Raw genomic sequence first — 22,112 nt, forward strand, 5'->3', positions numbered from 1 at the left:
ACTAATTGGCCGTTTAGTGCCAGAAAGCATATTTAGAGTTTGTCCCTTTGTAGTTACGTACGTGTGCATGAATTTTTAAAAAGCTTGAATAATGCATGGTTATTTTTTGTTCGATATTCTATAGATTTGTACATTACTTACGACGAAATGAGTACATTCAACAAACAACGTATCATTATCTAACCCAAGAATCCGCATTATTATTTGGGGATTAGCGGAAACAAAATACTTTCTCTTGTTAGAAGAATAAACATTGCATAATATGTAGAAACTGATATAATCGTTATATAAATATAACAAAGTCATGTTGGTCAAGAACATGTTTTAACGACTGCCGTTTTCTCAACATTTTGAAAATAAAAAAGTTGCATTCATTTATTCATACATGGTAACTCGTAATAAGCGGGCGCGAGGTGTATGAAACAGAACACTCGTGTTATGACGCCTGTGGTTGACCCGCCACACGAGACAAATATTGGCATTTACCTAATTATAAATGTCCTAGATTCGCTATTGAAAAAAATAATTATAGTAGTAGAGTGGGGGAAGATGGAACACTTTTTCAATCTATTTTCTCCTCCAATTTGGTAGTAAACAAAGGGTTATTTGGTTATTATGAGCTAAAGGTGTCCCATCTTCCCCCACCCTACTATATAATGTCTCTGAAAGAAAATACGCCATGGCCCTACTAGGCACATTTAGCCTTGATATGTCACATATTTCCCAACTCATTTATCAACATAAATCTTCGAAAATATCGTAATCCTGCGATTTGTCCTCGTTACCATTGGCAACCACGCCATGCAGGGTGTCATACGTCATAATGGTGGATTTGGCTGCTGAAGGTCGACGCAGGGCCGCTGGTTTGGGGGGTATCGCTGGCTTTTGGGGGGCTTGAGGGGCAAAAACGGGAGTTTCTTCTAATAGGGCATCTGTGTAGAAATTAATAAATTAGTATTGTATAATAATGTGAAATTATGTTATATTGAATACCAGCATGTTAAAATGCTAGTCTAACATGTTGTCGCTATAACCTGTCTTTTCGTTTCAAATATTTTTCTATCTTCACTCTTCCGTAATGGAAGAGACAAAGAAAAGGTGTTATAATTATATTATTAATACAGCGAACTTAGTATTTTGGTGGTGAGAAACGACTCTGCTAAACTGACCTGTGTATAATACTAAATTTACATGTTAATGTTGGCACTCATTATTTATTCGACCGATTTACGTATTCTTCCGGATTAAATCCATGTATGACGTCATTGGGTTGCGTCATGCTTTTGTCAAACATATGACGTCGAAAATGCCAATACGACGCGCCAAGAAAAATACAATATTAGATTATAATTTGACATTTATCTCCGAGGATGTTTTAAAACCTTAAAGGTTTAAAGGAATTTCGGCTACACTATATTTTAAATATGACGTCACAAAGGCTATTATGCACTATCAGTTTACCAAGGGTCACAGAAACTGCCACTGTTGTTTTATGTCTTCGATGACTGCAATATTTTGCATGTGGAAAAGTTAAGCATAATCCTTTTATCCGCTGTGTTTTGTTGGACACAAAACTACGGCCAGTTTTCCTGCAAAAGTGTGTTGTCCAACTTTTATTGTTGTGGCCTTATCTCACCTTGTTTAGGTGGGGTCAGTTTCTTTCGTCTGTTTCTCCTTGTAACGGAACATGTGTCGTCATCAGCTGAGTTTGAGCTCACCTGACGTAAGACTTTGTGACGTGATGAATGACGTCGGACGACTCCCGGTGACGTCGACGATGACGTACGTCCACCTTAAAAAAATGACGTAAACATAGTTGTGACGACATATAATGACGTCATCACTCACTGCTGGCGCTAGTGTCACTCTCATCCCAGTCCTCATCAGATCCGCTCAAACTGACGTCACTGTCTACGTCATTAAAAGAGAAAGTTTCGAGATCTGCCTCGAGATCATCAATGTTTTCTGTGATGGAGGGAAAATGTTTACAAACCTAAACGAATGTAACTTGTTTATCCTCGCATGGTGGGGCAAGTATAGTCGCCATAACACGGGTGTCATGTTTCATACACCTCGTGCCAGCTTACGAGTTACCACGTATTGACGTATATATATCACTTTGCGGAAAAATGAATGTAACTTATTTATCTTTGCGTGACGGGCAACCACAGTTGTTATAATACAAAGGTGTTTGGTTTTAGTCTTGTCTTAAAAACTCCTTAAACCGTATTTACCGTAATCCTTTGGTCCGCTAAGATCTAGCTCGGTTAAAGATGATGTGGAATCAACTTCGTCGTCGAGTTCGCGCAGGATTTCCTCGGAGGCGATTTTCCTCCTCTCGTGAATCTCCTGCGATATCATCCCGAGTCTCGCAAGAGCTTCGCGATATTTCGCTTTTGAATCCTCGATTTTTCGACTCAGTTCATCAACTTTTTGGCGTTGTTGCTGTGATAGATTGGAAACGAAACGTTATCGTCATGCTGTGACAGTTGACTTTAATACAAGATCAGTCATACACTGTATGACTTGACATTTATTTGTTTGAAATTTGACTTAGACCTCATTTTTTTGCTAAAACATGAACAAGAAAAAGTGTAAAACAAGTTGTGTTTGACAGTAAATAGAATAAATGATACTGTATTTTTTATTAAAATGTTTTTATAATTTAAAAAAAATGCCTATACACCTCATCTAACTGTAGTGTGAAGTTTATACAGCCGGTAAAGGTTCATTATACTGCAAGTTTACAATGAATAAACGAAATAGATTTTATTGGATTCAATTCCAAAGGTTCGGTCCTGTACATTAGGAAAGGTTTCGATCGTTAAATTGAGTGACAACAGGGTTTCGCAATGCCATAATAATCCGCCCTCTATGGGGTAACGTGTGTCGATAAACTCGTTTGCAAGCTTTGTACGACATGTTGGAATACTTGGTGGGGTAATCCTCGGTTTACAAGACACGCGCTAATGTGACATTGATTTAGTTTTTATAATCCTGGAACAAATCTCCTAAAAAGTAAGAAACTTAATTTTTGAACAGTTTTATCAGTTTTTAATAAAAAATGTGGTGAGATATGCTTGTTGGTGGTTTATATTTAACTTTTATTTCGTTTTCAGAAAAAACAACAAAAACATCGATTAAGTTAGTTGTGGACGGCTGCTAAAATCAGTTAAGACGAATTGTGGAGAATATATGTGAATGTAAACACATATAAATCGCGTGATTAACAAGCATAATTACGAACAGATAAATAGCAGGGTGGGGGAAGATGGGACACCTTTCACTCTATATTATCGTTCCAATTGTAGTAAAAAAAGAACATTTAAAAAATTATAAAACCACATCCTCACGACTCCTATAGACCGTTGTCAATTGTTTAAAACACGATCAGGATATTTGGATATTATGTGCTAAAGGTGTGTCTCGTCTTTCCCCATATATAATGTAGTTAATGGCTCTTACAGTTCTCGGGCGTATTAAACACATACTGTTACCGGAAATACGGCAGAAAGACGAAAACAGTAACGTTCAACTACATTAATACGTGCTATTCACTTTCATATTTTAATATATGATCGAAAGATACATGAATTAATTAAAGGAGAGAATTACAACGACGGCCATATCACCGTGCATCGCATGCGAAGCTTACGGTATGATGCTATCTCGCGTGTTCTGTATTTTTGGATCATAGCATACATTATTAAAGTTGTTTCACACTTAGTTTACTTAAAAGGCTTATCAGCAAACAGGGCCAGCGAAAGATACTTATCCAACAGTCTCGGGCGAAAGCCGTGCTATTATAAAACGGGTAAGCACAAGTCTGTTTAGTCTATTTATAGGACAAGCTGTATAAGCGTAGACTATACACCCGACCACACGCCAAAATTCCAAATTCACTGTCTAGATAATTAGGCAGTCAGTAAAAATGTAGACCACATAATAAATTAAACATAAAAGCTTTCAAATATATTCAATTCCATTATATATCAATGCAGAAACGTGAAATAATGACACCTTGCCAATTCTTTAACAATATAGATTATTATAGATTATGATTTAATTTGGAGATATATAGTAGGGTGGAGAAATAGTAAGAAAAGAACATACATTTTCTCATTCCATTATAGTAAACAAAGAACATACAAAGAATTATAAAACCGTATCCTCACGACTCGTTTTTAATTGTTTAAAACACGTTCATCTAGACATTATGTGCTAAATGTGTCCCATCTTCCCACAGTACTATATATGAAAAACTGTTTGTAAAAATGAGAATCTTACATCTATGATTAGCCACAAAAGGTGCAGTGATATATACATAAAACATGGGGTAATGGGCCAATCTTGGCCTAAATCCTAGGGCATAGGGCGTGCACTCGTGGGCCTTACACACATAGAATAGAATCCATAAACACAGGTTGATATTTTGTATATAAACTTTTAAGTATATTACTGTGGGGTAAGATGAGACATTTTTAGCAAATAATATCTTGATCATGAATGTTCTTTGTTTACTACCAAATGGGACGAGAAAATAGAATGGTAAGGTGTCCCATCTTCCCCCACCCACTATACAGCCGCACAAACACACCTGAAGAGAAAGTTCCAGTTTTTCTTTAGTTTCGAAGTAGACACGACTTCTAGATGTTGAACGTTTGTGTTTCGATTTGATTTTTTGGGCTTTTTGATCCAGGTATTCATATCTGCGAGCAGCTTGCTGGTGAATGCGCTGGCTTCGTGTTCTGTATACATTCAATATAAGGAGATGTTGATATGTGCTGGTTATAGATTGTGATATTTTACACAAGTTTAATTGTACTGTAACTGGGAATTCTATGCCTACTGTTGACAAAATGAAAATTTGGTGAAAATTTGTATATAACTTGTTAGCATCAAACTATCAGTTCCACATGGAAAATAATTGGTATATTAGGGCGGGGGAAGACGGGACACCTTTAGCACATAATAACCAAGTACCCTAATCATGTTTTAAACAATTAACAACGGTCTATATGAGAGTCGTGGGGATACGGTTTTATAATTATTTAAATGCTCTTTGTTTACAACCAAATGGGACAAGAAAATAAAATGAAAAGGTGTCCCATCTTCCCCCAACCTACTATATATTAGGTGAAATTGTTTTATCTTATTGACCCAAATAAAAAGTGCGATGTTATAACTATAGAGAAGTAGCAATGTATAATATATAAGACAATGTATATATAACAAAGGGTTGGCTAAAGTATATTTCGGGCTAATTACCCGCAAATTAGTTTGTAAGTTATTCCCACGGTGTATGTATAAGTTACAACAACCTAAAATGGCGGTATTTTACGAACGTTGGCGTTTTACTAATTGCGACCTAATGCAGTTTTTATTGCACGCAAGATTCCAATCTTTATTTGAAGAAATGTGACAGTATTCCGAAAACAGCTCAAAATTATTTAAAAGTCATCGGTTTTTCACATCGATGCGGATTCAATACGTCATAAGCTGAAAACCTCCGTTCGCATAATTAATAAAGCGTAGAGAATGTAATTAAGCGCGATCGTTCGTTATGTTCAACGAAACGAAGACACCCGGGATTTTTTACGTCTTTTTAAATCTATGATATCGGATATTTGCTCAACGGAAATCGAAGATCGGGAAAATGTAAAATCCGGCCGCAGATTGGTTCGAGTGGCCCCGCCGATCAATTAACGAGGCTCTCGAGAATCAAGTTTTCTCGCTCCGATCACGCGACAGTATAATTAAAAATAGCAGCTCGCACGTCACTGTAAGTAAAGTGCGTTGCTTAAAAGGGGGGATGCACGTCACAAGCGGCAGTGTCACGTCATAATCGACCTGTCTGCCTCCGCTGCCATGAATCTTTCAGTTTGTAGATTGAGCATCTCCTGCCAAGCAGCGTCGACCTCTTGCCCTGGGAATTCTTGAAGTCGTTGCTCTGCCAAGGAAATCGTTTCCTTTGCTGCTCTGTGAATCCCGTTCGATTTCTGGTAGTTGTGGACCGCTCGCAAGAGGGCGCTGTGTGCCTGTGTAAATAAGTGATATATTTGTAAAACAATATTTTTAAAAAATGCAAAAGCTTGTAGCCCATGAGATGTGTGAAACAGAACACCCTTGCTATAACGACTACCGTTGCCTCGCCAAGCGAGGATAAATAGCGCATTATTCGTTCATGACAGTCACATATACTTTGCAAACCATTTTACGTGGTACCAAAGAAGAAAAATTTAAATCTATGTATAGTAGGGTGGGGGGAAATGGGACACCTCTTCATTCGTTTTTTTTGGTAGTATAAACAAAGAACATTCACAAAATTATAACATTGTATTCACGACTTCCAAAGACTGTTGTTAATTGTTAAAAACACAGTCATTACCAAAAAAACGATACAAATAACAAAAAGTTGGCGCCAAGATGCAGTTTACCAAACCTGTTTTGCTTGTTTAGCTGCGTCATAGTAAGGCCTGGCTCTCTCGATCCACCTAGAGTACTTCTTTCCCAATGTAGATATCTGCTGGGTGGCGTAGGAGAGTAAATTCTTAAATTTTAATCTTTCTTCTGAGATTTCGAGCTCGAGGCTGTTTATTCGATCGGTGCACTGGTTCATGGTCTCTAGCTCGCCCTGGCAAAGAAAATTAGATGAAAAAATAACTTTAAGACAAACTTTAGGTTATAAAAAGAGACAAAACTTTGTAAAGAAACTAATACAAATTTTTCTGGAAATTTATTGATATTTCAAATGTTGTGATATGTTAATTAACAAAATGTTAGAATCCAACTGTGCATAAAGTGAAACCGTTTTATGTTGCAACCTCTGAGCTATGATTTATTGCGTTTGTATTAGTGTAAAAGTAGTTGCGCCACCAAAACACACTACAGTACACACACAAGGCAAGACCGAAAGTCAACAAACCAACCAAATAAATTATTTGCAGCATACGCTGTGTTTGGCCCAACATTATAACTGATTGCCTGAAAACGTTTCTAAACGTTTCTGGCACCAAAGACACGAGACAAAATTTCCTATATAAAGTCGGGGAATTTTTCCGGAAACGTCACAGAAATTATTTATACATCACAATGCATTAGTCTAGACTCTAGAGTAAATTTTTATACCAGTGGCGTAAAATCATTTTTTATTTTCAAACATTAAATCACGTTTCATTGAGGACATGTACAGAATTGATTTAATGGTCAAACAAATACATCTCAATTCTGACTGACAGTACATATTATGTTGCCGTAATGGACACCGCCATCTAATGACCATAATCGTTCATTTGAGGCATAAAGAAAAATGTCCCTACAGACTCGATCGACACCAGGAGCATAAAAGATCCCAATCTGGTATAGTTGGGGTAATATGGTACATCTTTACGTTATCGTCCAATTTCACAGTAAACACATTACTTTCAATACTTTACAGTATATTGCATATCACAATACTGGATGTTACGAAAACAACAGTTATACTTATTAATGTTAGTTACCTGTACACGAGGATCTAGACTTTCTTCTTCTTTACTTTGGTCGTCCATGTTAAATATAGCAGTGCAAACAAAACAGGAAACAGGCACAGCTGTATAGCTTCGCTACAAACCTATTCTAAAGTCTAAGTTGAATCCACTAAAATATAAATGCCAAAACAAATTTGAGCATATTAATACATGCATAAACGAATAAACCCACTAGGTAACCATTTTCACAGAAAATGCAGGCACAACTGTAAATAGGTTCGCCACGAAACCTATACAAACTCTTAACTAAGTTGAATCTACCGAAATATAAACAGCTAACTTTATAAATCTCCGACAGATAACAAAACTGCCTACGTTAACGTTAATCAATATTCCAGCATATGGTTCACGCTTAATGCAAGGCTACAATAACATAAACACCTTCAGTACTTTATAACAATATAAATCAAATACGCTGATCAATTGTAAATTACAAACCGAGCCGATGTTGCACAAAGTACCGAGTAAATGGATAACTTGTGCCAGGCAGAGAATGCAATTCAATTGTGACGTCATAATAATATCCGTGCAGCGACACGCACGATTGCGTCTTGCAGGCGACGTTTGTTTCCGAGATCATTAATTGAGGTTGTGACGGCATAATGCGAACGATTTGTCAAACCTAAATACAGTGGCGCGCTGGATAATTACACCAGTTTCCTATACGGATGAATATGCAAAGTCGCTGTATATTGTTGGGCTGTAATTAAAACGTAAGTCCGTTTCAGAATGCAAACAAATATATGGGTTTAAAATGCGACAAGGGAACCCAAAAGACCAAGGTCAATAACCATTAGAACAACTGACAAAAAACGGTTTATTATTATTCAAGTTGGCTACACTGTGGGGTAAGACGGGACACCTTTATCACATAATGTTTAAATATCCTGAGTCTGTTTTAAACAATTAACAACGGCCTATGAGAGTCGTGAGGATACAGGTTTATAATTTTTTAAGGTTTGCGTTTACTAGTAAATGATACAAGAAAATAGAATGAAAAGGTGTCTCATTTCTTCACCCTACTATAAATATGTGAACTTTTAACCCGTTTTTAAATTGTTGACCCGTTATGTGCGGATTGCATATGTAAGTCCATTCATTAATAAAGGTTACGGTATTTTAACCTATATTGTATACGCACCTTGTATATACGCAGGTACTACACTGAGACTTTAATCTAAACAAGTCTTTATTTTGTAAACAATGTCAGTTCAGGGCTTAGGGACGAAGGGCAGTCGCGTGCCCGACCACATAAATATAGCATTAACAACGACAAACAATTGAAAACAACGATTTTAGATGTTGCTATAATTGGTGGTAGTTATATACGGACAATTGCATTTTGATGAATGAGACTTTTGTTTGCATTTTATTCATATTTTAACGATGGTTATAAAATTAAACGCGGAGGCACATTTCTTCGAAATAAAAATACCTATTTACAGTTAAGAACAGACGAGAGGTATTTAACGCAAGATTCGCATTTTAAATTGTTTTACAATTACTTTTTGAACTGCATCACAGAACCAGTGCTCGTGAGCACCACAATATTATAAAGAACGCCAAATAGTAGATGAGGTAATATGGGATACCGTTAGTTCTTATATCCCACATTTTCTGGACGTGTTTTAAACTATTAACAACGCTGTATTAGAGTCGCGGGGCCATACGGCTATTGTACAATTATTCTTTGTACCAAATGCGACGCGAGAAAAGAGAATAAAAACTTGTCCCATCTTACCCCAACGTAATGCATACGTGTAAACAAGTACAAAAAAGTTTCCGTCTTCCTAGTAAAGAAACTGATTTAACGCTAGCGATTAGAAATTGGTTATAAATTTAGGGTTCAATAATGCGGGACAGATTTACGGTTCTAAAATTTAATTTATGAAAGTTAAAGGAAGTATTAAAACGAGATAATTTCCTTTTAGGAATCAATAATTTTTCATTTAAATTGAATTCGATGATTTCTCCCGTATTTATAATCAGTTTGACGAAATTTATAATTTTCGCTTTTCGGTGAAGTTTACAGTTAAAATGACTTGGCGTGTAACTGAACTTTGCGCAGGAAGTAAAGTATATACGAGTGCGTGTTAGTTATTATCGCAGTTATACGGTAAATGTCGCTGGGAAAACGAGCAGTTTTAGTCGTCGATTTTACTCGAAAAGTTGCGACGCAGTAAGTCGCAGTAATTATCATCATGGGCCGGGGGAATTGTGGTGTTATTAACTACTTAGCTCTTGTGTATGGGCGGCAACGTTCGCGCCGTGGTTAATTACGGTATGAGGATGTAACAACGCCGGTTGTTACGTCATAAAACATCATCGCTGGGCGGAATTGTAGAATGAACTTCAACTTTACGGTGGAGGCTTATGAACTCACAAACATGGTTGTTACGTCATAAAGAAAGTAAGGTTAAATGGTCAAGTGCATCCGCAATACACTAATTGTAATTGGTTTATGGCAAGGTGATATAGATCAGTGAAATAAGTAGGATTATGAAGGTAGAAAGAAACATTGCGATAGTGCGAGCGGTCAGAACATAGACTGCAGAAAAGATAGGATGACAGATAAAAGCGAGGATTTGAACTCGATAGATTTAGTTAGTGACAAAAAGTGTACAATGCGGCGGTAAGCAGATTTTTGGAATAAGTATCGACGAACTGCAGGATAGACGTTCGTAATCTTTAGGGCGTTCATGTCCACGCCTATTTTATCTGCTGTTTACGACGAATCTTCTATTGAGTTGTGATTTGCTGGGCGTTTAGTTTCGTTCGCGCAACTTCACTGTCACGTTGCAACGCCAATTGTGACGTCATGTTAGAAGTACATTTTTACAGCTTGATACACCGCGTCGGAGCAAATTTGCTTGTATGTACAGCCGCGTGCTGCCATGTATAAACAGTAAATAAACGACGTTTGAAGTAGGCAACAGTCTTTCAAATAACTGGGAGTAAAAAGACACCTGGTTGCAGTTAATAAGACAGATTTAGAGATTTTAAAACACCTTTTCGGAACTGAGGTATTACCGTCGAAATGAATACGAGTCAAAACAATTAGACTTAGAAAGTTGAGTTGAATATGTGGAGTCAAGTTAAGAAAACAATAATTTAAACGAAGGTTAATTTGTATAACCGGTGATTTGGGCCAGTGACGAATACGTTAGGTCGTTTGTAGAATAATGACAGCTTCTGGAAGATGATTCGAGTGCTTTTCCACGACGCAGTGACCTTGGTTGAAACATTAATTCGTAGTTAATAGGAATTTTTAAAAAGTACGCTGTTGGTAACCTGCCACAGCAGTGTTACCTAGATTTTGAAGCCTAAAAAACAGATGATATTCAATACGAAATTAGCAGTATGCTTAAGAAGGACATTGGAAAATTTAGATCGGAAACACTGTTTTTTTGGTCTGGAAACACTGAAATGTTGATTCGTCAGGCCCAGCCCAACGATGTGACCGCAAAGCGAATAATTACCGGTTTCAGGCAGAAACTAGCGTGTCTTTTTTATTCGTTCGTCTCACGGACAGAATCGGTTGTTTATTCGAAATTAATTTTCCGCGATGTTTCGACGGAGTGACACAGAATAGATTTTGCAAGTGCTCGATGAGTTTTGTTTACGAAAATAGCGCTTAAATGGCGTGGGAGACATGCCAGCATGTGTGTGTGGTTTTATATCGGTTCGGTGGAAGTTCAATCAAAAGAGAAAAAATAATTAGATCAGCGAGCGTAATTGAAGATAATAGAGTTTTTGAAAGGTAAAAAGGCGAACATACTTTAGAATGTTTATATATGGAAAGATATTAATATTGAACTTTACTTTGAACTTGAAGTTAAGCGAACATGCGTTACACAAATCACTGCAAGATATAAGAAATCATGTTCACCGCAAGTACAGCATTGAAAGTGAAATTTGATGTCTTTAAAAAGTTTGATGTCTTCGAAGATATACCATAATATAGTTAATGTATATACTAATGGAATCATTCGTGGTAAAAGTCATTATAAAGTAACAAAAATGTTTAGAGTGCAGTGGCCAATGTATAGGTGTATACGCATTGAAAGCTGTTACGAAATAGGGCTTTTTGCCTAATAGTAATCCAGTGAAAAATAGATATCGCGCTGGTGTAACAGGAGACATGCAATGACACGCTTTCGACCAAACTGAAATATTCATAAAGGTAAATAGAAAGAAACATACCAATATGGCCAAATGTTTAGTCTGGCGGCCATGGCGGGCCAAAATGATTATCTCGGCACAAGGAACACAAAAGCAAAAGTCGGATTATCGTGTTGTTTAGGAAAACTGCAAAATGCCCTTAAGCCCATATTGTTCTACATTTTCTACACTTGCCGGGCAGGTTAAATAATGACTGGAATTAAACTGACTTTCGATCATTTTGACATATGGTAAAAAGATGAGGGTGTTCTGTTGCAATTTAATCTATGTATAACTACGTAATAGTGAAGTCTATTTTATTGTGATATCTCAAAAGAACGGCATTGTAATAAAGTGTAATTGTAGACTCCAACTCAAAACCAAATGCAATTTTCGGGACGATTAGTGCAAAGCATACTTGAAAAAAATGTTAGTATTAAATAAATGAATGAATGTAACTTGCTTTATCATCGCGTGACTGGAAAACGACATCGTTATAACACGGGTGTTCATACACTTCGTACCAGTTTACGAGTCATCACGTATGTTACTTTGCAAAGATTTTATACCACAAGACAGCGGTCATGCCTTGTTTAGATAATGCACAACCGGCACAATCAATATCTATGGAGGAACGCACGGGTTATGCGATCCACTTGAACGAGACCATCCCACTTAAACTGAAGCCGTCAATGCTTCTAGATTAAAATCAACGAACCTGCCCGTCGGGTTTTCGACACAGCAGGTATTCGTCTATGTCGCCATACACTGCAGCAAATGCCATGCGCACATGCAGTGTAATTTGTCAAATCAATTCCCGTTTTGACACTAAACCGGTTTAAATGATAGGGATTCGCGTTCGACAGTGCTCATAACTGTCGTAATTATGTCGAAACAAATCATATTGTTACGTATGAGTTACGCCGTATTATGAGTATCATTAACTTGTACACGCGTTAGTACAAACAAATGCTATCATTGTTATATTATTTATTAAATTTATCTTTTGTATCATTACAGATCGTTAGGTTTTAAATAGAATAGTAGACATGAATGCTGTTCGGGCACTTCTGGCCATTTTGTTATCTGTAGGATGCAATACAGTGTATGGGTTTCAAGGTGAGACCGTGTTATGTAAAAGAAAATTAAGTTTCAAATTCTAACCACGCCACATTCCTGTGTGAGCTTTAGTGGGAAAGTATTGAACAAATTGACATTGAATGAGTTTAGCGGTTGGCCGATGGCATTTATGGGTTTCTAATTTGTTTAATTAACGCATAATGTGCTGGGCGTCTGTAAGTAACGTTAAACAGTGTATATACATTGGGAAGCAATAGCCTTTACATATATAGTAATGTGGGAGAAGATGCGACACCTTTTCATTCTATTTTCTCGTCACATTTGGTAGCAAACAAAGAAAATTCAAATAATCATAGAACCGTATTCTCCCGACTCCCATATACCGTTGTTAATTGTTCAAAACACGATCTAAATATTTGGTTATTACGTCTAAAGGTGTCTCATCTTCCCCAACCCTACTATATTTAAAGGAGTTTAAACATAAGTTACCAAATATATCACTTTTCATCATTTAGTTAATACTCTTTGAACTACACATTTTAAAATTCAATCATGTTTTGCAGTTTCTTTTTGTTTAAATATTTATTTCGTTTTTTTTATGTAAACGTGTAAAGGCCATAACTTAACCGAGGTGTACCTGCCATGTTCAAAATAGTGAAATTTTTAAAAGTTGTTGTATTACATTAGAACACAACAATTTTAAAACAATCATATTGTCTATAAAGACACTGATCGAGCTGTTTTGCTTGAAAACTATACCGTAAAGTCAATATATTTTAAAAGCATATTTTTTTACAAATAGGGTTTCATCGGGACGTCCTGAATCTACCCAACGTCACCGATTTTCAAGTGACGTCACAAGCTGTTCCTACGTCATCACTTGCTTGGACAAGCGATGACGTTATCCAATCTCCTCTAACGTCACTGACGATGTGCGTTTGGGCGAAATCTACGAATCTAAAACAAACTGGAACGATTGTAGCGTACACAATAGACAACAGAGTGGAATTCGCGCTTTTGGCTTTTAAGTCACCTTCGGCAAGTGACACTTCCAATTATGACGTATATCTCGTCGTTTCGGGTCGCCGCATGTCGCGGTCAGTGCAGTTACGTATGGATGACGTCAGATGGCATCACGTGTGCGTGACGTGGGAGACTGAAGGAATATTCCGTGCGTTTATGGACCAGACCCTTATTGAAGAAATGAATGATCTGCCGGTAAGTTTATACCTGGAATTATAAGTTTGTTTTCCCGTATTTTGTTCCTGTTTAGTCAACTTTTTATAATATAACCTGTATACGTCGAAGTTCGGTCGAATACAAAATAAACCGCCTTACAAACCATCAATTCGAATGTATAGTAGGGTGAGGGAAGATGGGACACCTGTTTATTCTATTTTCTCGTTTAATTTGGTGGTAAACAAAGAACATTCAAAGAATTATAAAACCGTATCCTCACAACTCCCATAGACCGTTGTTAATCGTTTAGGATATTTGGATATTACGTGCTAAAGGTTTCCCATCTTCCCCCACCCTAATATACATAAAAAAAATCCATTCTTTTTTAATAGCGCATCAAACTTTATTCACTTCTGAACTTTATTCACAGGTTGCTGAGATATTACCTAGGGGAAGATTTTACTTTGGAACTACTTTAAAAACGAACAACACAAGCCAAGATAATGTCGTGCCATTTGTTGGGAAACTCACTGGCTTTTCACTGTGGAATACTTCGCTCGATTTCGCAGCGATAAGGGCGCTCGGGGATTGCAACGCGTTTAACGAGAAGCAACTTTTGGGTCGAGATATTCAAAACACGACCGCTGTATTAACTACTGGTTCTCGGGCAAATCTCATCTACGAGTGGTCTCCAGGCGTGATGACGTATTCATGGCCGGCAAGCTTCTACCCCAACGAAGACGTGTGTGGTAAGAATTTAATAAAATTATAAACTTGAAGTAGTTTCACCTTGATAAAGACGACCTGAATGGGACGTCGAAACGTCGGGCAGCAATATTAAAATTCTGGACGAAAAATCTAGTGGCAGTAACAGCCAACAGTATACATTAAAGCTAATGCAAACAGTATGTTTTATGAATAATTATACGTCTGTCACAATATAGGAAACGAAGTGACAGTCGACTGTGGTCATCGTCACATGCTGATATCACTGTCCAGTGCAAGACCAATGTCGCTGGACATTCCAAGGTCCGAACTTCACCTTGATGACGTAGCCTGCGTGCCAACCGCAAGAGGGCGGGAGGGAGAACATTACGTGTTCGAGCTGAGAGATTTTGCGTCGTGTGGGACAACTAGGACAGTAGGTGCCATCAAAATGGTATACAATGTAAATACAAACAAACTACAAAATGGGCGTTTGTGGCTTAATTAAACCTTGTACCATAAAAGTGCAATTTTTAAATTGTTAGCGCATAGATATATATTATGTGGTACTTTTCCCTAAGCTATAAAGTAAAGTGTTCGGAAAAGAGCTGATTCACTAATTCTCAACGGACAGTTAAGTATTTCGGGCAATTAAGTATGACATAACAGTTCACACTAGTGTTCGTGTGCACCGTCAGCCAATTGGGATATTATTACACCATGAAGACAACTGTTCTAAATTTGACGAGAAAGAAACAAGCTCATTCAGATTCGACGACGTTGAAAAATAACATGTTTTAATATTTTAAAGCTGGTTTTGTATGTGTATTTGGGGAGGACATAAAATATTTATATCTGGAGTGAACACTTGATAAGTAGCTTACGTTTCAAGGTTGAAGAAGTAGGTGCTACGAAATATTGCAATAATTGCCAGCAGCTGCAAGCACGGAAAGTTATAATTATAGCGAAAAACTACTGATTTCGCAAGTGGTTAAAGGTGCCGAAAAACAACAACAACATAAACCGATAAATTAAAAAACATGACGTAACCGCTAAAGTACTATTTCGGTCTGTTGTTTTGTATTTTTGGGACGATGGTATAATTTAAAGGTTTTAAGTTTTGACGAATGAAAAAATTAAGATTCACAAAAAGTGATTCACTAGATTACGTCACAGCCTGATTAATATGTCATAATACTTTAATTGTTGCAGGTGTCGGACACGGAAGTAATCTACACGAACCACGTGAGCAATATGAACAGAGAAGCAAGCGTCGTGTTTATAGGATACACTTATAGCTCTCAAATTCGATGTCACTACCCTATTGACCTAACAGTGACAATGCGACGTCTTTCTACAGGAGCAAAAGAAGGTCTTGTGTAAGTTCAAAAAAGATAGCCTGGTTTTGCATCTAATGACATTGAAATTTACATTTTAGACTATTCAAAATATAACAAAATGCAAATCAGATACTGTTAACTAAGTATCAATTTGCGTATAAGTTAAATACGATTTGCATCAATAGCAGCATTGCCATATTTGACTCGAAAACTGTTCCAAATAAAATTCCACCTCTGTACATGCATCGCCATTTGTTTAACACATTTTGAATTTTTGCCCATAGGACCAGATACATAGCTTAATCCCTCTACAAATGAAAACCTGTTTACCCCAAAATCTCATAACAGTTACTTTCATAATTTATACAGAGCGAGTGCATCCATGCGTAACCCAACGACCAATCAGAGCGATTTGGAAGCGATGGTTGTTTTATTCAAAGACGAAGCGTTTTCGAGAACTTTCGAGAATACTCCGTTGCTACGACCACTTGACAGTATATACGTTGGCGTGGTCGTCAAGGTAACATTGACAGCATTTTGACTACTGATGGTAGTGAAGATCTTCCCCTTACGACCTACGTTATCTGCTGACCAGTAACACCAAACTTCCAACCTCTAACACTTTCCATTAATAGCTTAATCCAACGTTCTATATACTAACTTTAACGTAATCTGTACCAGAGGATTCTTTACTATAGTAGTGCATTATGGCTTAATGTACAAGTATATGAGTATTAATGCTGTATGTTATAAAATACTTCTCATCAGACCAACAATCCATCGCGATCAACTAATGACGTCAACGTTGTCGTGGATACGTGCTGGGTGACGTCACACAGATATCGAAAAAAGATTATTTCCAATAATGGGTACGTAGTTGTAATTCAACTTTTAAGTGCGTCATAATCTATTGGTCTATGACGTCACAGCTGCACCATTATGTACAACGGCGTAACAATGCTGGACAATGGACGGAATTCACAAGCAAGAATAAAGTTATCAGCAGAAGTGTTTTCGTTTTCGTCGAATTCTCTTTACATTCAATGTTCGGTCTATCCTTGCATCGGCCACGACTGCTCTCCAGATTGCAGCAGTAACAGGTAGGAGCCGAAACCCTGGCTAATCAACACATGATGGGTTCTTTTCTATGCCTGTAGCTGTAGGGTCATATAGAATGTTTAGGACCTATAGAATTTAGGCTAGATTTGGTTAATTATACTACAAACTTGACATGTACCGAAAATTTACCGTTTGACAATAACTTCAGATTGACTGCTGGAGCGATAGTGCTCTTAAAACACGTACGGTAAATAATGAACATACAAGTACGATTGTTGTATTTCAGAACCGCTTCTTTTAACTTGCCCGGTCAAACGGTGACGTCACTGCTTCATACGGTTCAGAAGAGAGGTAACTGTTGTCGTTTACTTCATGTTATTTGCCATTAATTCTTACTGAGCAGTGGTATTTTTTGCAGCTGTCCAGAACACAGAAACTTCTCACTATGATCTCACAGTTGGTCCGGTATATTCGAAGGGATTCTGGACTCATAGGCTAGTGCAACAGAATCAAGGTTTTCCGTCAAGTAAGTTAGCTATTTTGAATTTATGATTCAGTTGAAACTCAAGACCAAGTTTCTTCTAATAGAAATAATCCCATTTACAGTAGCCCCGCAAGAAGATACATTCTACAAGAACCCTGTCTTCTTGGCAACGATCGCCACACTGTGCTGTCTCGCCGTGTTTTCACTGTTGCTCGCTATCGCTCTCTTGCGGAAGCGTCGCCGCGCTTCTTTGGCAGGCAATGACGAGATTCCAGTACAAATAACCCAACACAAAAGGCGCCAGAGCTCAGAAGGATCATCGAGTTCCATATCCTCAGTTTTATCAATATCCATGTCGTCTTTTGACAGCTTTTCGTCGTTCGATTCAATCGAATTTTCCGCCTCACATCACTGACGTATACACTGATGACGTCACAAAATAGAACAATTATGTTACGCTTTAAGCATACTGCAACAAAACGAGTTGTATTATCATTTTTTTAATTTTTAAGTTCCGCTGTCTCTTTTATTCTGTGGTTACCGCGTGTGTTTGTTATAAATTACAAAATTAAATTGTTGAGTCAAGTGTGAATTAATATGATACGATGCCAAGAGTCCCAAGGCGCATGCAATATGCGTCAAACAGTTTACAACTCTACAGCAACATACGCACATACAGGCATGTCATATGGTCCAGGGCTTGGTATGGGCTATAGAGCGACTGTAAAATGAAACTTAATACCATCCAGAATTCTCGATAATATGTTAAGCAAACTACAAAGGACCTTTGTTTCGTAACAGAGGAATCCGTAAATACGCGAAGGGGTCAAATTTCAATAAATATTAGAAGGCAATATCTTGTGGTGCAATGAAACTTTTATAAAGAACATTATTTGAAAAATGTATGAACATGGACATTTTGTGTATAAGCGACAAATTGAACTTGTTTGTTTGCTTTCAAGAAATTTAATGTCCACACTTTATGTCTCAAGTATGACGCAGTGGAATTAAATCGATCGCACTTCTTCGAAACACAAAGCAATGTTCTCAGGTTTCGCGACTGCCCGCTGTTACCACTGAGTTACATCGCTGTATGTATTCTCCCCATCCAGCTTATAAGTTGCTCGACAAGACAAGACACTGTGTCGTCTTCCCAAGCTACAAGATACGCTGTTTTGCCACAAATACAGTAACAAGCCAGCTTGGTATGCTGCCCTGCCATTGATTATAAGGTAAGTCTCTTTAGACAAATACTCTAGTCTAGTGTTGGGGTCTGTTTGCGCTCGGCTGTGTAAATTGAACGGTGACTCCATACGCAGCAGTTTCTCTGTGCTAAAAAGTCAATATTGAAACAATATTTGTTTCAAATTGGTCGTTTGGCAAGTTCAGACTGTTGAAGCTATAGTGTATTAAAACACCCAGAGAGGCGGTTATGATTGTAAACAGGACCTTTGCTTGATCAACAATTTTAGTAAAAGAAGTTTAAATAGTAAAAAACACCATTGTTTTAACATGGAAGTAGCAGTACCAACAAAACAGTTCGACCATTACGAAGTCGAAAGCATAGCTTCGAAACGGTAGGTAAGGGTGTTAAAATGTGAAGAAAGTTGTTGCATCAGTCATCGAATACTTCGTATGATATGGCAGGGAAAACGGGACACCTTTTTATTCTATTTTCCCTTCCCATTTGGTAGCAAACGAAGAACAACCAAAGAATTATAAAACGGTACTCTCACCACTCCCATGGACCGTTAATTGTTTAAAATACGATCAGAAAATATGTATGTGAAAAGGGTGTCCCATCTTCTCCCAAACTCCCAAACTTTTTCATTAAAAGTTACAAGGAAATTTTAGCTAGGGTTGGTTAAAAATACAAACTTTGAACTGCTCAATTGTTCTGGTAGTGACTATGGCGACTTTTATGTTGCAGATACAGCGTTGGAGAAATACTAGCCAGAATGAAACCAGAAGAAGACAACTTTAAAGAAAACGGTCCTCCAGCCGACTTCTCCTTTAGAGATGCTCGGAAAATGTCAGGTATGCATTGTGTGGAGTATATACTGTCAGTCTGTCACTATGTTTCAGAATTTAATATGTATTAGTTTTAGGAATAAATTATTTCTTTGATGTCCAAAACAGTTCAGTCCAGACATTTTTGGTCATAGGAACGGTGCTAAGTGCAAAATGTTGACCCTGAAAAAAATACAGAGTTTTTTGTTATATAGACTTCCCACGAACCACTCCACGAGAAGGGCCCCACGCATACGTCACCGTTGATGTGTTCCTGCCACCAGAATCCACAGCCCCTAGTGTGACACCTAGCGCCGATCGTAAGGATCCAGAAAACCAGGAAGAGGGCGCCCAAAAGCAGCCAGTAAAATATTGCAGGTAGGGTATGCAAAATGATTAATAAACGTGACCGTTAAGTACACCATCTGTCACATAAAAGACCTTGGGAACTGTATACATCACTTTAGTTTTTAGCATTTTTTCCACCGTGTTTTAAACATATTTAAGTGTCATACAAGAACTAAGAAATACAAAATAGTTGTAGCGTTAAAATATTAGATACGGATTACAAATAATCAAATCATATTTACAGTCGTGCTATTCGTTTGAGCAACAATTCAATCTCTTCATTCGACGGATTCTCAACAGCGCTCCAAGCGATTTTAGACGCTCCCGACACGCTTGAGTGGATTGACCTATCGTTTAACGACTTACCGAAGATAAGCGAGGTCGGTGACAAACAATTATATCATCAGCGTGTTTGTGTCGGTTTTAATAGCGCTTTGCAGTAATGGTTAATTTTCAATGCAAATTGCGAACATGAGTGGTTTATGGTCCCGATATTATCAATTAAACAGGTGGATTGAGACAACATAATTTTTTAATACGATTTTTTCGTTTTAGGCACTGCTCGAGTACAAGAATCTCAAAGTTCTTTACCTACACGCGAATGTCATCGAAAGCATCCAGCAAGTTGATAAACTGGCTGCTCTTCCTAACTTAAAGACACTGACTCTTCATGGGAATTTTGTAGACGGGGCAAAAGGATACAGGTCAGTGTAAACGAGTTACAGAGCTCTTTAATCGGACAAACAAGCTTAATTTTACACGCAAGAGTTCGGGATAGCGGATATATAATTTCCAGATGGTAAAATACCGTATAAATGAATAAATGGATGTAACTTAGTATATATGGCGGAGCAACGGCAATCGTTATATATACCACGGTCCACGGGTGTTCTGTTTCCATACTCTCCAGTTTCATACCAGTTACCATGCATATGTATATCTTTGTGAGTGATTCTTTTTTGGATTTTTTTGAGTTTGGATGGCGATTTGGACAACTCATTAGTGACTACTGGGTATATAACCATTTTCGATTTTCAGGCAATACGTGATCACAACAATACCCCAGCTACAATACCTGGACTTCAGTCGAATCACTAAGGCGGACAGAGACAAAGCAGGGGCATGGAAAACCCTCAAAATAATCGGTCACCAAAAGAAAAAGAAAAGGGCTGCCATAGAGGAATGACTTTTTAAAGTTACAAAATCCGTTTTTTTTTTTGCTATAGTAGGGTGGGTGAAGATGGGACGCCTTTTTATTCTTTTTCTCGTCCCACTTGGTAGTAAAAAAATAACATTCAAAATTCCAGCGACTCCAATAGATAGTTCTTCATTGTTTAAATAGGATCAGGATATTTGGATATTATGTTCTAACGGTGTCCCGTTTTCCCCTACTATATACATTCCACTGGCAGGTGATTTAGCTCTTATGTAAGCTTTGTAGCCATGTTGCATATAAGATGGCCCGTTTGCGGATGTACTTACATCAAAATGTAAGAAAATAGCTTCGATGTTTCAATATTGATGTATAGCCACACTGTTACCCATTGCACTGTTACTATTTTGAGCATTGCATACACTGCGTATATATTACAAATAAAGTTCTACGAGTTCAATTTAAACTTCACCGTAAATTGTAAGCAACTGTGACTAAAACCTTTAATTGTGTCTAAGTTGCTAAAACGGCAAACCGCCACTCGACCGAAAGAAATAAAACGTTTTAAGCCCCATAACAATTAATGCCCCTAATCCGTGAATTTAAACCACAAAGGGACTGTTCTAAGATAGTGAGTACTGCGATTAAAGAAACTGTTTCAGTATTTCTACGTGAAGTGGGGTGTTTTAGTTTTGCTGTACGCCGAGGCGGGAACTAAAGCTTATTTATACAAGATAATGAGTGTCTACTCTAACGATTGTGTCATCTTTAAATTTAAACCCTTGGTGATTGCGTTCGTCTGACGATTGCGTTTAGCTATTGAAACATAACTACATATATACATTGGTTTAGTAAGTATTTATATAAACATTAGTTCCGATTGTAAAGCATAACATGAATCCCTAACTTTATAAAGTTTAATTTCATATTATTACTCACGTAAAATAGTCGCCTCCGACGTTACCACTTTATATTAATTCGCAAAATAGATTTCCATGAGTTGTAGGGCGTACATCCATTTCAGTTTCTTTATGAAATGCGTACATTCATATCCATTTGCCATT

The 22,112-nt window shown here is 37.4% G+C and overlaps 3 protein-coding genes across 5 annotated transcripts; 2 read left to right on the forward strand and 1 right to left on the reverse strand.

Annotated features, from left to right (window-relative positions):
• Window positions 1-283: 283 nt before the first annotated feature.
• Window positions 284-7,659, reverse strand: LOC149740851 (SH3 domain-binding protein 5-like). The gene is made up of 8 exons (XM_089872639.1): window positions 7,503-7,659; window positions 6,443-6,634; window positions 5,851-6,038; window positions 4,598-4,748; window positions 2,235-2,445; window positions 1,849-1,965; window positions 1,637-1,792; window positions 284-932 (listed from the first exon to the last, which is right to left on the reverse strand). Exons 1-8 carry the CDS (start codon window positions 7,548-7,550, stop codon window positions 736-738), a joined length of 1,260 nt encoding a protein of 419 aa, XP_089728765.1. The 5' UTR covers window positions 7,551-7,659; the 3' UTR covers window positions 284-735.
• A 3,922-nt stretch (window positions 7,660-11,581) lies between these two features.
• Window positions 11,582-18,117, forward strand: LOC149740852 (uncharacterized). Its single transcript, XM_089872633.1, has 12 exons — window positions 11,582-11,712; window positions 12,711-12,809; window positions 13,573-13,988; window positions 14,380-14,698; window positions 14,894-15,090; window positions 15,867-16,033; window positions 16,364-16,514; window positions 16,763-16,863; window positions 16,924-17,094; window positions 17,340-17,404; window positions 17,472-17,579; window positions 17,660-18,117. The coding sequence occupies exons 2-12, from the start codon at window positions 12,740-12,742 to the stop codon at window positions 17,950-17,952; spliced, it is 2,058 nt and encodes a 685-aa protein (XP_089728759.1). The 5' UTR covers window positions 11,582-11,712; window positions 12,711-12,739; the 3' UTR covers window positions 17,953-18,117.
• Window positions 18,118-18,628: 511 nt separating this feature from the next.
• LOC149740853 (leucine-rich repeat-containing protein 51-like) lies at window positions 18,629-21,514 on the forward strand. 3 transcript variants are annotated; one of them, XM_089872650.1, is made up of 7 exons: window positions 18,715-18,769; window positions 19,060-19,114; window positions 19,468-19,574; window positions 19,763-19,925; window positions 20,140-20,275; window positions 20,451-20,599; window positions 20,934-21,514. In XM_089872650.1, exons 3-7 carry the CDS (start codon window positions 19,496-19,498, stop codon window positions 21,079-21,081), a joined length of 675 nt encoding a protein of 224 aa, XP_089728776.1. In that variant the 5' UTR covers window positions 18,715-18,769; window positions 19,060-19,114; window positions 19,468-19,495; the 3' UTR covers window positions 21,082-21,514. The 3 variants fall into 3 exon arrangements, with proteins under 3 accessions (XP_089728775.1, XP_089728776.1, XP_089728773.1); XM_089872649.1 differs by lacking the exon at window positions 19,060-19,114 and having other exon boundaries at window positions 18,629-18,769; XM_089872647.1 differs by lacking the exon at window positions 18,715-18,769 and having other exon boundaries at window positions 18,918-19,114.
• The last annotated feature ends 598 nt before the right edge of the window (window positions 21,515-22,112 follow it).

The sequence above is a fragment of the Ciona robusta genome, chromosome 2 (assembly GCF_009617815.1).
Source record: "Ciona robusta chromosome 2, ASM961781v2".
Taxonomy (NCBI): domain Eukaryota; kingdom Metazoa; phylum Chordata; class Ascidiacea; order Phlebobranchia; family Cionidae; genus Ciona; species Ciona robusta.

Coding starts and splice junctions, on each gene's coding strand:
- LOC149740851 (XM_089872639.1), bottom strand. CDS start 7,550: ATGGACGACCAAAGTAAAGAAGAAGAAAGTCTAGATCCTCGTGTACAG. Junction 2,446..4,597: donor AACTGGAACTTTCTCTTCAG/GTGTGTTTGTGC, acceptor AATCTATCACAG/CAACAACGCCAAAAAGTTGA. Junction 1,966..2,234: donor TAGCGGACCAAAGGATTACG/GTAAATACGGTT, acceptor CCTCCATCACAG/AAAACATTGATGATCTCGAG.
- LOC149740852 (XM_089872633.1), top strand. CDS start 12,740: ATGAATGCTGTTCGGGCACTTCTGGCCATTTTGTTATCTGTAGGATGC. Junction 14,699..14,893: donor CCCCAACGAAGACGTGTGTG/GTAAGAATTTAA, acceptor GTCACAATATAG/GAAACGAAGTGACAGTCGAC. Junction 16,864..16,923: donor AAGATTATTTCCAATAATGG/GTACGTAGTTGT, acceptor ATGACGTCACAG/CTGCACCATTATGTACAACG.
- LOC149740853 (XM_089872647.1), top strand. CDS start 19,050: ATGGAAGTAGCAGTACCAACAAAACAGTTCGACCATTACGAAGTCGAA. Junction 19,575..19,762: donor AGATGCTCGGAAAATGTCAG/GTATGCATTGTG, acceptor TTTGTTATATAG/ACTTCCCACGAACCACTCCA. Junction 20,276..20,450: donor ACTTACCGAAGATAAGCGAG/GTCGGTGACAAA, acceptor TTTTCGTTTTAG/GCACTGCTCGAGTACAAGAA.